Source organism: Salmo salar, chromosome ssa10 (genome assembly GCF_905237065.1).
Source record: "Salmo salar chromosome ssa10, Ssal_v3.1, whole genome shotgun sequence".
In the NCBI taxonomy this organism is placed as follows: Eukaryota; Metazoa; Chordata; class Actinopteri; order Salmoniformes; family Salmonidae; genus Salmo; species Salmo salar.
Window position 1 is genome coordinate 52,643,355 of NC_059451.1, and position 17,488 is coordinate 52,660,842.

The 17,488-nt window shown below is 44.4% G+C and overlaps 1 protein-coding gene across 5 annotated transcripts in view; it reads left to right on the plus strand.

Annotated features, from left to right (window-relative positions):
• The window catches only part of rxrgb (retinoid X receptor, gamma b), a 132,934-nt gene that overhangs the window by 18,294 nt on the left and 97,152 nt on the right, over positions 1–17,488 (plus strand). For 2 of the 5 annotated variants that reach the window (XM_045687935.1, XM_045687936.1), the window contains exon 1: positions 4,574–4,814. The exons of 2 other annotated variants lie outside the window; for them this stretch is intronic. In XM_045687935.1, the coding sequence (XP_045543891.1) occupies positions 4,751–4,814 (64 nt within the window). In that variant the 5' untranslated portion in view covers positions 4,574–4,750. One more of the 5 variants, XM_045687939.1, reaches the window with a different exon arrangement.

The window sequence follows — 17,488 nt, forward strand, 5'->3', positions numbered from 1 at the left end:
TTTTCAGTTCTGCCCACAAATTTTCTATGGGATTGAGGTCAGAGCTTTGTGATGGCCACTCCAATACCTTGACTTTGTTGTCCTTAAGCCATTTTACCACAACTTTGGAAGTATGCTTGGGGTCATTGTCCATTTGGAAGACCCACTTGCGACCAAGCTTTAACTTCCTGACTGATGTCTTGAGATGTTGCTTCAATTTATCCACATAATTTTCCATCCGCATGATGCCATCTATTTTGTGAAGTGCACCAGTCCCTCCTGCAGCAAAGCACCCCCACAACATGATGCTGCCACCCCCATGCTTCACATTTGGGATTGTGTTCTTCGGCTTGCAAGCCTCCCCCTTTTTCCTCCACACATAACGATGGTCATTATGGCCAAACAGTTCTATTTTGTTTCATCAGACCATAGGACATTTCTCCAAAAAGTACAATCTTTGTCCCCATGTGTAGTTGCAAACTGTAGTCTGGCTTTTTTATGGCAGATTTGGAGCAGTGGCTTCTCCCTTGCTGAGTGGCCTTTCAGGTTATGTCGATATAGGACTCGTTTTACTGTGGATATAGATACTTCTGTACCTGTTTCTTCCATTATCTTCACAAGGTCCTTTGCTGTTGTTCTGGGATTGATTTGCACTTTTCTCACCAAAGTACGTTCATCTCGAGGAGACAGAATGAGTCTCCTTCCTGAGCGGTATGACGGCTGCGTGGTCCCATGGTGTTTATCCTTGCGTACTATTGTTTGTACAGATGAACGTGGTACCTTCAGGCGTTTGGAAATTTCTCCCAAGGATGAACCAGACTTGTGAAGGTCTTGGCTGATTTCTTTTGATTTTCCAATGATGTCAAGCAAAGAGGCACTGAGTTTGAAGGTAGGCCTTGAAATACATCCACAGGTACAAATCCAATTGACTCAAATTATGTCAATTAGCCTATCAGAAGCTTCTAAAGCCATGACATAATTTTCTGGAATTTTCCAAGCTGTTTAAAGGCACAGTCAACTTAGTGTATGTAAACTTCTGACTAAAAGCCATCAACAGAAACCCTGTGTGTGTGTGTTTTAGAGGAGTCTCAAGGGGGGAGGGAAGTGTTCTTTCAGCTAATTGTCAGTAATTACTCATTAGTGAAGAAGGTCAAAGTGTTGACGCTTTAATTCTTGCTTTAGTCAAGTAACGTGCCTCACGGCCCCTCCTCTGCCCCTCCTCTCCTCCACCCCTCCTCTCTCCTCTGCCCCTCCCCTCTCCTCTCTCCTCCACCCCTCCTCTCTCCTCCGCCCCTCCTCTCTCCTCCGCCCCTCCTCTCTCCTCCGCCCCTCCTCTCTCCTCTGCCCCTCCTCTCTCCTCTGCCCCTCCTCTCTGCTCTGCCCATCCTCTCTCCTCTGCCCCTCCTCTCCCCTCTGCCCCTCCTCTCTGCTCTGCCCATCCTCTCTCCTCTGCCCCTCCTCTCCCCTCTGCCCCTCCTCTCTCCTCCGCCCATCCTCTCTCCTCCGCCCCTCCTCTCTCCTCCGCCCCTCCTCTCTCCTCCGCCCCTCCTCTCTGCTCCGCCCATCCTCTCTCCTCCGCCCCTCCTCTCTCCTCTGCCCCTCCTCTCTCCTCCGCCCCTCCTCTCTCCTCCGCCCCTCCTCTCTCCTCCGCCCCTCCTCTCTCCTCTGCCCCTCCTCTCTCCTCTGCCCCTCCTCTCTCCTCTGCCCCTCCTCTCTCCTCCGCCCCTCCTCTCTCCTCCGCCCCTCCTCTCTCCTCCGCCCCTCCTCTCTCATCCGCCCCTCCTCTCTCCTCCGCCCCTCCTCTCTCCTCCGCCCCTCCTCTCTCCTCCGCCCCTCCTTTCTGCTCCGCCCCTCCTCTCTCCTCTGCCCCTCCTCTCTGCTCTGCCCCTCCTCTCTCCTCCGCCCCTCCTCTCTCATCTGCCCCTCCTCTCTCCTCCGCCCCTCCTCTCTCCTCCGTCCCTCCTCTCTCCTCTGCCCCTCCCCTCTCCTCTGCCCCTCCTCTCTGCTCCGCCCCTCCTCTCTCCTCCGCCCCTCCTCTCTCCTCCGCCCCTCCTCTCTGCTCTGCCCCTCCTCTCTCCTCCGCCCATCCTCTCCTCTCTCCTCCGCCCCTCCTCTCTGCTCTGCCCCTCCTCTCTCCTCCGCCCCTCCTCTCTGCTCTGCCCCTCCTCTCTCCTCCGCCCCTCCTCTCTCCTCCGCCCCTCCTCTCTGCTCTGCCCATCCTCTCTCCTCCGCCCCTCCTCTCTCCTCCGCCCCTCCTCTCTGCTCTGCCCCTCCTCTCTCCTCCGCCCCTCCTCTCTCCTCCGCCCCTCCTCTCTGCTCTGCCCATCCTCTCTCCTCCGCCCCTCCTCTCTCCTCTGCCCATCCTCTCTGCTCTGCCCCTCTGCTCTACACAGAACAGAATGCAGCGTCACATATCTATTTTGAGGGCTCAGAGTGCCATGTTAGTCCAACCCATCACACGCACGATCACACTCACACTGACGCATGGACAGACACATGCACATATACACCCGTGCACACAGTTAAACACACACACACACACACACACACACACACACACACACACACACACACACACTGTACTGATTGCTTCACAGCTGACTGTCCTTTAAAAAAAAAAATGTATTTCTCTGGTATCTATTATCCCTGTCTATCAAGTCCTCTGTTTTTTTTATTTCTCTGATATCTATTATCCCTGTCTGTCAGTCTTATCATTTTTATTTTATTTCTCTGGTATCTATTATCCCTGTCTGTCAGTCTTATCATTTTTATTTTATTTCTCTGGTATCTATTATCCCTGTCTATCAAGTCCTCTGTTTTTTTTATTTCTCTGGTATCTATTCCCCCTGTCTGTCAGTTATTTTCCTTGAAAACACACAGGGGTACAAAAGATGTCACATGTTTGAGTCCTCCTCCCTGCCAAAATACACAGTGTTCACAGTGTTCAGCCAGTGGTATTAGAGAACATGGACAGAGGGAGGTATGAAAACTAAACGGCCTGCTCCTCGTACCTCAGGGACAGAGGGAGGTATGAAAACTAAACGGCCTGCTCCTCGTACCTCAGGGACAGAGGGAGGTATGAAAACTAAACGGCCTGCTCCTCGTACCTCAGGGACAGAGGGAGGTATGAAAACTAAACGGCCTGCTCCTCGTACCTCAGGGACAGAGGGAGGTATGAAAACTAAACTGCCTGCTCCTCGTACCTCAGGGACAGAGGGAGGTATGAAAACTAAACGGCCTGCTCCTCGTACCTCAGGGACAGAGGGAGGTATGAAAACTAAACGGCCTGCTCCTCGTACCTCAGGGACAGAGGGAGGTATGAAAACTAAACGGCCTGCTCCTCGTACCTCAGGGACAGAGGGAGGTATGAAAACTAAACGGCCTACTCCTCGTACCTCAGGGACAGAGGGAGGTATGAAAACTAAACGGCCTACTCCTCGTACCTCCTCAGATCAACTTGAAGTAAAAGCCTATGTGAGTCAGCTTCTTCTGTCAGTGATTTTAGGGAAACACACACACACACACACACACACACACACACACACACACACACACACACACACACACACACACACACACACACACACACACACACACACACACACACACACACACACACACACACACACACACACACACACACACACACACACACACACACACACACACATCATTATTACCCTAAAAGCTTTGTTTTGAATTCAAGGTTTAATTTCGCCAATGAGGAAACACATTAGTGTGGTATACCACACATTAACCACTCAATGTGCTAAATGTCTTTATGAATGCTAATTATGTCTTTCAGGGCGACGTGTTTTATGTGGGTCATCGCTTATTATTCCAACTCCACATGAATTTGAAGAGGTGTGTATTATTTGAGCTGTTCCCTGAAGACTTGTTGGGTGTAATAGACTGGTATGAAAGCTGCTCCGGTCTCTACTCTATAGGGAGCAGAGCCTCCAGGCCTGCTAGCTTAACTCCACTGTCAGTCAGGTGCTATGGGCTGCTGAAGGAATTCATTCATTGTCGTTGATTTTCAGTGTGTGTTCCTTTAAATGTCTTGGTCTTGGGTCTTGTTTTGAGTGCACACATTTCGCTCTAGGTCCATACTGTTTTCTGCACCGAGACACATACATAGGAATAGACAGTTCCAGGAATGCAAGGCTTGTTAGACGACACGCACATACACACTCGTGCATGTGCACACACACACACACACACACACACACACACACACACACACACACACACACACACACACACACACACACACATACACCATGCTGGACTCTTTTGGCTCTAAGGCACGGAGTGACAGGGACACACACACAGGCGACGTGCAGTGTGCCAACACAGCGCTAACAGGCATGTATGCTGCCCTAATTACAAAAAAAGGCATCCTGGGAACTTACGGACGTGCCTAAAGAAGAGAGGAGAGTGAAAAGAGAGATCCTCCTTTCAGATATAGAGGGGAGGAATTGTAGAGTTAAACGAGTTGATCCACTACTGCAAACGGTTCCTCTGGGATTGATCAGAGAATAATCTGGTTAATCCCATAAACGACGTGGGTGGACTTTGCCTCGCTCCCTCCTTTTCCCTTCGTCCCTCCCTCCCTCTCTTTCCTCTATCCCTCCCTCTCTGCCCTCTCGTCTCTCTCTCCTGTCGGAGCAGGAGCAGGAGTCAGAGTACGTCCTTCTCTCCAGCTGCTAGGGAGGCTCTGTTCTTTGGCAAGGTGGTTCGGCTGGCACCCCTCTCCACCCTCTCTGGAGCCATGTGGCACCCTATGGCATCAGCCTCATCTGGAAGCCCCATAAGGGAGCTGGGTTATATGCACTGTGAGTACTGCAGGACTGGGACAGAAGGGAGCTGGGTTATATGCACTGTGAGTACTGCAGGACTGGGACAGAAGGGAGCTGGGTTATATGCACTGTGAGTACTGCAGGACTGGGAGACTGACGGACATACTCCTAAGAGTAAAGATCGTGGATCAGGGAGGTGAATAGTAAAGACTATAGATCAGGGAGGTGATTAGTAAAGACTATAGATCAGGGAGGTGAATAGTAAAGACTATAGATCAGGGAGGTGAATAGTAAAGACTATAGATCAGGGAGGTGATTAGTAAAGACTATAGATCAGGGAGGTGAATAGTAAAGACTATAGATCAGGGAGGTGAATAGTAAAGACCAGATACCAGGGAGGTGAATAGTAAAGACCATATATCAGGGAGGTGAATAGTAAAGACTATAGATCAGGGAGATGAATAGTAAAGACTATAGATCAGGGAGGTGAATAGTAAAGACTATAGATCAGGGAGGTGAATAGTAAAGACCATATATCAGGGAGATGAATAGTAAAGACTATAGATCAGGGAGGTGAATAGTAAAGACTATAGATCAGGGAGGTGAATAGTAAAGACTATAGATCAGGGAGGTGATTAGTAAAGACTATAGATCAGGGAGGTGAATAGTAAAGACTATAGATCAGGGAGGTGAATAGTAAAGACCAGATACCAGGGAGGTGAATAGTAAAGACTATAGATCAGGGAGGTGAATAGTAAAGACTATAGATCAGGGAGGTGAATAGTAAAGACTATAGATCAGGGAGGTGAATAGTAAAGACTATAGATCAGGGAGGTGAATAGTAAAGACTATAGATCAGGGAGGTGAATAGTAAAGACTATAGATCAGGGAGGTGATTAGTAAAGACTATAGATCAGGGAGGTGATTAGTAAAGACTATAGATCAGGGAGGTGAATAGTAAAGACTATAGATCAGGGAGGTGAATAGTAAAGACCATATATCAGGGAGATGAATAGTAAAGACTATAGATCACGGAGGTGAATAGTAAAGACTATAGATCAGGGAGGTGAATAGTAAAGACTATAGATCAGGGAGGTGAATAGTAAAGACTATAGATCAGGGAGCTGAATAGTAAAGACCAGATACCAGGGAGGTGAATAGTAAAGACTATAGATCAGGGAGGTGATTAGTAAAGACCATATATCAGGGAGATGAATAGCAAAGACTATAGATCACGGAGGTGAATAGTAAAGACTATAGATCAGGGAGGTGAATAGTAAAGACTATAGATCAGGGAGGTGAATAGTAAAGACCATATATCAGGGAGGTGAATAGTAAAGACTATAGATCAGGGAGGTGAATAGTAAAAACTATAGATCAGGGAGGTGATTAGTAAAGACTATAGATCAGGGAGGTGAATAGTAAAGACCAGATACCAGGGAGGTGAATAGTAAAGACTATAGATCAGGGAGGTGAATAGTAAAAACTATAGATCAGGGAGGTGAATAGTAAAGACTATAGATCAGGGAGGTGAATAGTAAAGACCAGATACCAGGGAGGTGAATAATAAAGACTATAGATCAGGGAGGTGAATAGTAAAGACCATATATCAGGGAGGTGAATAGTAAAGACTATAGATCAGGGAGGTGATTAGTAAAGACTATAGATCAGGGAGGTGCATAGTAAAGACTATAGATCAGGGAGGTGAATAGTAAAGACCAGATACCAGGGAGGTGAATAGTAAAGACTATAGATCAGGGAGGTGAATAGTAAAGACCAGATACCAGGGAGGTGAATAGTAAAGACTATAGATCAGGGAGGTGAATAGTAAAGACCATATATCAGGGAGGTGAATAGTAAAGACTATAGATCAGGGAGGTGAATAGTAAAGACTATAGATCAGGGAGGTGAATAGTAAAGACTATAGATCAGGGAGGTGATTAGTAAAGACTATAGATCAGGGAGGTGCATAGTAAAGACCAGATACCAGGGAGGTGAATAGTAAAGACTATAGATCAGGGATGTGAATAGTAAAGACCAGATACCAGGGAGGTGAATAGTAAAGACTATAGATCAGGGAGGTGATTAGTAAAGACCATATATCAGGGAGGTGAATAGTAAAGACTATAGATCAGGGAGGTGATTAGTAAAGACTATAGATCAGGGAGGTGAATAGTAAAGACTATAGATCAGGGAGGTGAATAGTAAAGACTATAGATCAGGGAGGTGAATAGTAAAGACTATAGATCAGGGAGGTGATTAGTAAAGACTATAGATCAGGGAGGTGAATAGTAAAGACTATAGATCAGGGAGGTGAATAGTAAAGACTATAGATCAGGGAGGTGAATAGTAAAGACTATAGATCAGGGAGGTGAATAGTAAAGACTATAGATCAGGGAGGTGATTAGTAAAGACTATAGATCAGGGAGGTGATTAGTAAAGACTATAGATCAGGGAGGTGAATAGTAAAGACTATAGATCAGAGAGGTGAATAGTAAAGACTATAGATCAGGGAGGTGAATAGTAAAGACTATAGATCAGAGAGGTGAATAGTAAAGACTATAGATCAGGGAGGTGAATAGTAAAGACTATAGATCAGGGAGGTGATTAGTAAAGACTATAGATCAGGGAGGTGCATAGTAAAGACCAGATACCAGGGAGGTGAATAGTAAAGACTATAGATCAGGGAGGTGAATAGTAAAGACCAGATACCAGGGAGGTGAATAGTAAAGACTATAGATCAGGGAGGTGATTAGTAAAGACCATATATCAGGGAGGTGAATAGTAAAGACTATAGATCAGGGAGGTGAATAGTAAAGAGCAGATACCAGGGAGGTGAATAGTAAAGACTATAGATCAGGGAGGTGAATAGTAAAGACTATAGATCAGGGAGGTGAATAGTAAAGACTATAGATCAGGGAGGTGAATAGTAAAGACTATAGATCAGGGAGGTGAATAGTAAAGACTATAGATCAGGGAGGTGATTAGTAAAGACCATATATCAGGGAGATGAATAGTAAAGACTATAGATCAGGGAGGTGATTAGTAAAGACCATATATCAGGGAGGTGAATAGTAAAGACTATAGATCAGGGAGGTGAATAGTAAAGACCAGATACCAGGGAGGTGAATAGTAAAGACTATAGATCAGGGAGGTGATTAGTAAAGACTATAGATCAGGGAGGTGAATAGTAAAGACTATAGATCAGGGAGGTGAATAGTAAAGACTATAGATCAGGGAGGTGAATAGTAAAGACTATAGATCAGGGAGGTGAATAGTAAAGACTATAGATCAGGGAGGTGAATAGTAAAGACTATAGATCAGGGAGGTGAATAGTAAAGACTATAGATCAGGGAGGTGAATAGTAAAGACCAGATACCAGGGAGGTGAATAGTAAAGACTATAGATCAGGGAGGTGAATAGTAAAGACTATAGATCAGGGAGGTGAATAGTAAAGACTATAGATCAGGGAGGTGATTAGTAAAGACTATAGATCAGGGAGGTGAATAGTAAAGACTATAGATCAGGGAGGTGAATAGTAAAGACCAGATACCAGGGAGGTGAATAGTAAAGACCATATATCAGGGAGGTGAATAGTAAAGACTATAGATCAGGGAGGTGAATAGTAAAGACTATAGATCAGGGAGGTGAATAGTAAAGACTATAGATCAGGGAGGTGAATAGTAAAGACCATATATCAGGGAGATGAATAGTAAAGACTATAGATCAGGGAGGTGAATAGTAAAGACTATAGATCAGGGAGGTGAATAGTAAAGACTATAGATCAGGGAGGTGATTAGTAAAGACTATAGATCAGGGAGGTGAATAGTAAAGACTATAGATCAGGGAGGTGAATAGTAAAGACCAGATACCAGGGAGGTGAATAGTAAAGACTATAGATCAGGGAGGTGAATAGTAAAGACTATAGATCAGGGAGGTGAATAGTAAAGACTATAGATCAGGGAGGTGATTAGTAAAGACTATAGATCAGGGAGGTGAATAGTAAAGACTATAGATCAGGGAGGTGAATAGTAAAGACTATAGATCAGGGAGGTGATTAGTAAAGACTATAGATCAGGGAGGTGATTAGTAAAGACTATAGATCAGGGAGGTGAATAGTAAAGACTATAGATCAGGGAGGTGATTAGTAAAGACTATAGATCAGGGAGGTGCATAGTAAAGACCAGATACCAGGGAGGTGAATAGTAAAGACTATAGATCAGGGAGGTGAATAGTAAAGACCAGATACCAGGGAGGTGAATAGTAAAGACTATAGATCAGGGAGGTGATTAGTAAAGACCATATATCAGGGAGGTGAATAGTAAAGACTATAGATCAGGGAGGTGAATAGTAAAGAGCAGATACCAGGGAGGTGAATAGTAAAGACTATAGATCAGGGAGGTGAATAGTAAAGACTATAGATCAGGGAGGTGAATAGTAAAGACTATAGATCAGGGAGGTGAATAGTAAAGACTATAGATCAGGGAGGTGAATAGTAAAGACTATAGATCAGGGAGGTGATTAGTAAAGACCATATATCAGGGAGATGAATAGTAAAGACTATAGATCAGGGAGGTGATTAGTAAAGACCATATATCAGGGAGGTGAATAGTAAAGACTATAGATCAGGGAGGTGAATAGTAAAGACCAGATACCAGGGAGGTGAATAGTAAAGACTATAGATCAGGGAGGTGATTAGTAAAGACTATAGATCAGGGAGGTGAATAGTAAAGACTATAGATCAGGGAGGTGAATAGTAAAGACTATAGATCAGGGAGGTGAATAGTAAAGACTATAGATCAGGGAGATGAATAGTAAAGACTATAGATCAGGGAGGTGAATAGTAAAGACTATAGATCAGGGAGGTGAATAGTAAAGACTATAGATCAGGGAGGTGAATAGTAAAGACCAGATACCAGGGAGGTGAATAGTAAAGACTATAGATCAGGGAGATGAATAGTAAAGACTATAGATCAGGGAGGTGAATAGTAAAGACTATAGATCAGGGAGGTGAATAGTAAAGACCAGATATCAGGGAGATGAATTTATTCAGGCATTCAGTGGCAGTGCAGAGGGGATCTATAGGATTGTGTGGTGTGTGTGGTGTGTGTGTGGTTTATAGTGTGTGTGTGTGTGTGTGTGTGTGTGTTTGGTAACACGTTTGCAACACTGCGAAGTCCTGAAAATGTTGTTTTCAAACGGGGTTAAAGACACTGTCTTTAAACTGTCTTTTTGTATTCAGTGTCGTTTTATGGGCTGTTGTTTTGTTGTTTATAGTATGATCTTTTGCTACTTACCCAGAGTCAGATGAAGTCATGGATATGTCTCTGTCTATCCCTTTAAGCATCTGGATAGATGCGTTCTTCTGTTCTGGGCTTTGTTTTCATTTGATGAGTTCCTTTACTGCAGTATGTTCGGTGGTTATTTTGTAATATGTGCTTTATGGTATGTGAGGGCTGTTTATAGACTTGTGGTTTATGATACTGTTTGAATTGGCTGATAGCTGTTACTGTAAGTCAGAATGTGGGCTGTAAGTGTTACAAAGTAGAGCGGGTTTGGGGGGGGGGGGCGTGTTTTGGTCAGGGGGCTCCTATAAGGGGAACAGACTGGGCCTGTTCTGTGTCTTGGTTTAGATGAATGAAGTTTGGTTTGAATGTGTTCTGTTACCTGCCTCTTATTTGGTGATCTTAGTTATTTTAACTATTGTCATATGGTGTCATGGATGATTGCGTATGAAATAAGAAGAGGTCAGAAAACGATTTCATGTGTGAAACAGGCACACAGACTGAGAGAGAGAGAGAGAGAGAGAGAGAGAGAGAGAGAGAGAGAGAAAAATGATGGTGAGTGTGGAAGCCCTCTGTTCAGGGTTCAAAGGTGGTCGTTGAGGTGATGTCACCACCAAGCTATCACCATAACAACTCTCTCTCATTCTCTGCATCTGCACTCTGCCTAGTGTTACCTTCAGCATATCTATCTATCTCTCAACACCTCCCTCTCCCTCTCTCTCTCTGTTGCCTGTCACTCTGATCTCTCCATCACCCCTCTTCCTCTGTGTTTTTCCCCTCCTCTGGTTGGCGAGGTGTTGGAGGTGTTGATGTGATCCTTTTACACACAGACAGAAGAGAGACACAGACAGGGTCCTGTCGCTAGCCATTATCAGCCGAGAGGACCGACACAGTGTGTGTGCGTATGTGTGTGTGTGTGTGTGTGTGTGTGTGTGTGTGTGTGTGTGTGTGTGTGTGTGTGTGTGTGTGTGTATTTTTGCGGCAGAGCTGCGATGAGTTGGTTATATTTTTGTATTGAGCATACATCTCCATACACCTTTGTTAACTGGTTGTGTGCCATAATTTTACCTTCCTTATTTACAATGTCATTCATGAACATGATACCTTCCTTAAAAAAAATGTCCCAAGAAAAGGGTTCTTTCCTCTATCAGTTTAGCCATATTAGTTGCTGTAATATTTGTTCTGCCTCTTCTGGAGGATGAAATTGTAATTTTAACCAACGTTGTATAGCTTTGTTTAAAAAGGAGGGTACTTTAAAGAGGGATCAATTGTCAATTCACCGGAAATGGTTGGTTTTAATCTGTATAGCGGCAAAAAAGACCCCTTTTTGTTTTTCTTAGTAGACTGCTGGAAAACCAGTTTGGATTTATATATAATTTCGTTAGGCTTTAGGAGAGAAGTTTAATTTTTAATGTAATTTTTTTTCACCTTTATTTAACCAGGTAACTAGGTAGGCTAGTTGAGAACAAGTTCTCATTTACAACTGCGGCCTGGCAGTTAATGCCTTTAACCCTCAGAACTCATGTTCATTATATAAATATGCCCGTTTTAACTTTATCTGGTTTGCCAATCCAAATGAAATGAAAAAAAAAATGTGTCACATGATTTGACAAAGGATTCTCTGGGAGTTAGTAGAGCCATTAATAAATATGTTAACTGCGACATCACTAAAGAATTAATCAGGGTCATTTTCCCAAAGATGGACAGATGTTTCCACGGTTTCAAGATCATATATATTTTTCTATCACTCAACTCTTTCGGGAAAGCGTTTTGGTCACCTTTCATCGACTCTTCTGACAGAACCACCCACCAAAGAAGGACCAAGCAGCGGAGGAAGAAGCAGCAGGAGAAGTATTTGGAGTCATGGACGTGGGAGGAGATCCTCGATGGCAAGGGTCCATGGAGCCAGGCTGGGGAGTACCAGCACCCGAAGGCGGAGCTGGAGGAAGCGAAGAGGGAACGACGGAGGTACGATTCATTGTATCCTCCTATTCAGGAGGTGGAGAGGCATAAGGGGAGTGTTGCTAGGTCAGGGGGGAACCCTGACCTAACTTCCCGGGAATTCGGAGGGAGCCATGGAGGAAACCAGAGCCGGTCGAGGAGACAAGAGCGGATGACGACGCTGGATTCCGGAGAAAGGGACTAGTGGAGAGCGCACGACGGAGCAGACGCACAGAGGGAGGAGCTAGGCAGCATGGAGGTATGCGCACTATGTCGCCCATAAGCACTCAGAGCCCGGTGCGGTCAGTACAGGCTCCGCAACGTTGTCGTGCGACAGCTAGCCGGCAGCCAGGGAAAAGTGCGCCGGCGCAGCATATCTGGCCTCCAGTGCGGCTCCTCGGCCCAGGATATCCCACGCCTGCTCCACGCACGATACCCTGCATTCCCCAGCACAGCCCAGTTCGTCCTGTGCCAGCGCTTCGCCCTTGCCGGGCTTGAGTGAGCATGGAGCCAGGACGGGTTATGCTGGCTGTAAGTGTCAGACCTCCAGGGAGAATCCTGGGCCCAGGATATCCTACGCCTGCTCCAGGTACGGTGCGCCGCATTCCCCAGCACAGCCCAGTTCGTCCGTTGCCAGCGCTCCGCCCTTACTGGGCTATAGTCAGCATTGGGCCGGGGCGGGTTGTGCCAGCCCTGAGCGCCAGACCTCCAGCGACGCCTCTCAGCCCGGGGCCTCCAGCGACGCCTCTCAGCCCAGAGTCTTCGGAACGGGAGCTACGCCCAGAGCCACCTCCGTAGTGGGAGGATTGGCGACGGGGGGGGTGTAGCACAGGAACCGTCGTTGACGGTGGCCATCCTCCCTTCCCTCCCTTTAGGTTTGGGGTTGGTTTTGTGGGTTTTTTTTGTTTTGGAGGTGCAGTCGGGGTCTGCACCTTTGGGGGGGGGTTGGGGGGGGGGGTACTGTCACGTCCTGACCAGTAAAGGGGTCATTTGTAATTGTATTATGGTCAGGGCGTGGCAGGGGGTGTTTGTTTTGTGTGTTTTGGGGTTTTTTGGTTCTAGGGGATTTTGGTTCTAGTTTTCTATCTCTATGTTTCTTTTTCTATGTGTGGCCAAGTATGGCTTCCAATCAGAGGCAGGTGCCTTTCGTTGTCTCTGATTGGAAGCCATACTTAGGCAGACTGTTTTTCCTGTGTTTTTGTGGGTGGTTGCTTTCTGTATAGTCTGTGTACCTTGCAGAACTGTTGATTGTCGATTTGTTGTTTTCGTTTAAGTGTTCACTTTATTAATAATAAAAGAAGATGAGCACTATGCCAGCTGCGTTTTGGTCACCTTTCATTGACTTTTCTGACATCAACACCATTTAATCGGGAGACCACATGGCAGTTAAAAATGTGGTATCTTTTAGATACCCAATCTCTAATATAGTACTCTTATCATAGTTGGGTTTTAGACCAGATAAACTGGAAATCTTCTCCAGGTCCTCAATAAGGCCCTTCAAGGTTATTGATTGAGGACTCAAGAGAAAACTTGAATCGTCAGCATACATTGATATTTTTGTCTCTAATCCATACATTTTTAGCTCCTTAATGTTATCATTAGACTTACAGTGCACTCAGAAAGTATTCAGACCACTTGACTTTTTCCACATTTTCTTACGTTAACAGCCTTATTCTAAAATGGATTAAATAGTGTTTTCCCCCCTCATCAATCTACACACAATACCCCATAATGACAAAACAAAAAGCTTTTTTTTTTTGCAAAAAAAACCTGGAAATATCACATTTACATAAGTATTCAGACCCTTTACTCAGTACTTTGTTGAAGCACCTTTGGCAGCAATTACAGCTTCAAGTCTTCTTGGGTATGACGCTACAAGCTTGGCACACCTGTATTTGGAGAGTTTCTCTCATTCTTCCCTGCAGATCCTCTTAAGCTCTGTCAGGTTGGATGGGGAGCATTGCTGCACAGGTCTCTCTAGAGATGTCTGATCGGTTTCAATTCCAGGCTCTGGCTGGGCCACTCAAGGACATTCAGAGACTTGTCCCGAAGCCACTGCTGTGTTGTCTTGGCTGTGTACTTAGGGTCATTGTCCTTTTGGAAGGTGAACCTTCTCCCCAGTCAGGTCCTGAGCGATCTGCAGCAGGTTTTCATTGAGGATCTCTCTGTACTTTGCTCCATTCATCTTTCCCTCAATCCTGACTAGTCTCCCAGTCCCTGCCCCTGAAAAACATTCCCACATCATGATACTGCCACCACCATGCTTCACTGTAGGAATGCTGCCAGGTTTCCTCCAGACGAGACACTTGGCATTCAGGCCAAATAGGTCAATCTTGGTTTCATCAGACCAGATAATCTTGTTGAGAGTCTTTATGTGCCTTTTGCCAAACTCCAAGCGGGCTGTCATGTGCCTTTTACTGAGGAGTGGCTTCCGTCTGGCCACTCAACCATAAAGGCCTGATTGGTGGAGTGCTGAAGAGATGGTTGTCCTTCTGGAAGGTTCTCCCATCTCCACAGATGAACTCTAGCACTCTGTCAGAGTGACCATTGGGTTCTTGGCCACCTCCCTGACCAAGGCCCTTCTCCCCTGATTGCTCAGTTTGGCCGGGCAGCCAGCTCTAGGAAGAGTCTTGGTGGTTCCTAACTTCTTCCATTTAAAAATTATGGAGGCCACTTTGTTCTTGGGGACCTTCAATGCTGCAGACATTCTTTGGTACCCATCCAAAGATCTGTGCCTTGGCACAATCCTGTCTCGGAGCTCTACAGACAATTCCTTTGACATCATGGCTTGTTTTTTGCTGTGAGACCTCATATAGACAGGCGTGTGCCTTTCCAAATCTTGTCCAATCAGTTGAATTTACCACAGGTGGACTCCAATCAAGTTGTAGAAACATCTCAAGGATGATCAATGAAACAGGATGCACCTGAGCTCAATTTCGAGTCTCATAGGAAAGGGTCTGAATATTTATAGAATACGTTTATTTAAAAAGAAAATTATATAAATTAGCAGTAATTTAGAATTACCTGTTTTTGCTTTGTCATTATGGGATATTGTGTGTAGATTTCTGAGGATTGTTTTTATTTCATCCATTTTAGAATAAGGCTGTAAAGTAACAAAATGTAACATAACAAAATGTTTGCAGCATAGATGGTCCCCAAGAACACAGGGAATAAAGTCAAGGGGTCTGAATACTTTCAGAAGGCACTGTATTTCCCATTCCTTTTGCTTCATCCCTCTCAACCATAACTTTTTTTATAGCTAACAGTTCAATGGCCCTAATAAGTATAGTGTCAGAGGACAACCTTATTTTACACCTCTTGACAATTCAAATTTCTCAGAAGGATTGTTGTACATTACTTTTAGCCATTTTATGAGAGATTCTCCAAAGTAAAAAATTAAAGGAAAATCTGATTTCAAGATTATACCTGGTTTCCCTGCGTTCTCAAAGTTTTCAATTATTTCTGGTAGTTGTCTAATGTTGACTCCAATATATTTGCCTTTTAAGAATCCCGCCTGATCGTGATGAATAATGTCTGATAGGACCTTTTTAATTATATGATCAATACATTTTGCCAATATTTTTGCATCATAACATTGAAGGGTGAGGACACTCCAATTTTTTAAAGAGACAGGGTCTTTGTTCTGCCCCCTAGTTCCTGATTCAGTAGGAGCGAGATCAGTCCCTCTTTTTGTGTGTCAGACAATTCGCTTCATATATTAGTAATTAAAACATGATAGTAATGAATCTTTCAGTAGTTCATAAAAAGTTTGATATATCTCTTGGAATGCCACCGAGGCTAGGTGGTTTTCCCCATCTGAAAGGAATCAATTGCCAACCATAGTTTGTCCTGTGACATCACAAGATCTCACTCAAAACCCATCATCAAATGAGGTTGGAGGAACTTGTTTTAAATATTTTACTCCCTCATTCAATATCTCCTTTGGTGAGATAAGGATTTCTCCATTGTTTGTAGCTATTTTCTGTAGGTTATTTTTGTTCGCTTAGGGAAGGAAAAAAAAAATCGCCATTCTCCATCCAATTTTGTCTGTTGTTATTTTTTTTTAAATAAATGAAACCTGATCTTTCCTGAATAAGTTCTCTTTTTGTTTTGTGTCTAGATTATTCATTGCTTCTGTCTTGGCTACATAGGCTACTTGCAGTAGGCCTATCAAACAGGCAAGGATGTCTGGTGGGTGGGTGGCTCAGATGGGTGTCTAGGGTAGGTAGGGGTTGGCACCGTTCCATCATGATCCCGAGTGGCGCAGAGGTCTAAGGCACTACATCTCAGTGCTAGAGGCGTCACTACAGACCCTGGTTCGATTCCAGGCTGTATCACAACCAGCATTGATTGGGAGTCCCATAGGGCGGCGCACAATTGGCCCAGCGTCGTTAGGGTTTGGCCGGGGTAGGCCGTCATTGTAAATAAGAATTTGTTCTTAACTGACTTGCCTAGTTAAATAAAATAAATAAATGATAGGACAAAAATAAGTTTCTGAAGTTTCACAGCTTTTGTTTACTTTATTATTTTATTATTTATTTGTAAATGTATTTCCCATCTCTGTGCAAAAGTGGAAACTCAGTCTCTATGGTACAACTCTTACTCGCAGACACGCATGGACTCAGACATTCACACCCGCTTTTCTCACTCACTCACTCACTCACTCACTCACTCACTCACTCACTCACTCACTCACTCACTCACTCACTCACTCACTCACTCACTCACTCACTTTCTTCTCATTAGACTCACGCAGACACATGGGCACTCCCATCTCCCAACACGACTGCACCCCCTTCTATGCCTTCTTTTTATAGTGTTTTTATTTCCACCTTGTTGATTCTTGACTAATTTCAGGCTTTTAAGTACTTTAGTGTTCCAGTTCCTTGTATTTTGGGGATTTATTATAGAAGTTTTTGTCCTTCTTCTGATGCTGTCATTTATCTATATAACATTTGTGACTCGTTTCAGGATACTAGGTGTATGTCGCGGCTCACTACTTCACAGGAGAGCCATTTTAACTTAAACTTACATTTTTATCAAAATGCGTTTTTTTTGGCAGAAATGCCTTCTGGAACATGTGAACCTTCATGTGCCTTAATAACAAACATGTATGCCATCTGTAAATACGAATAAAATTGTTAAATTACGAGCCTAGTTGGTTTAGCCACGGAAAAAGTGAGCAACCTTCCTGCTAGTCATGATTAGCTGAGATAATGAGTGGGCTGGACATGCTGAGAGATGAGTTTAGATTGGTCTGCCATGTAGCATGCTTCTGTCTATAACATGAGCTGGTCAGTATGTGTAGGTAATTATTTCTAATGCAGATTTTTTTAAAGATATCACTTAGTAGAACTGTGTAAGTGTTTCTCTCCACTTTCTGGAAGAACGAGTTTTGAAATCAGTAGAATTAGAGTATGATTGCTAAAGAGATAGAGAAAATTCTGGCAGAGTCGAAAGAAAATACAGTGATCAGAGCGATAG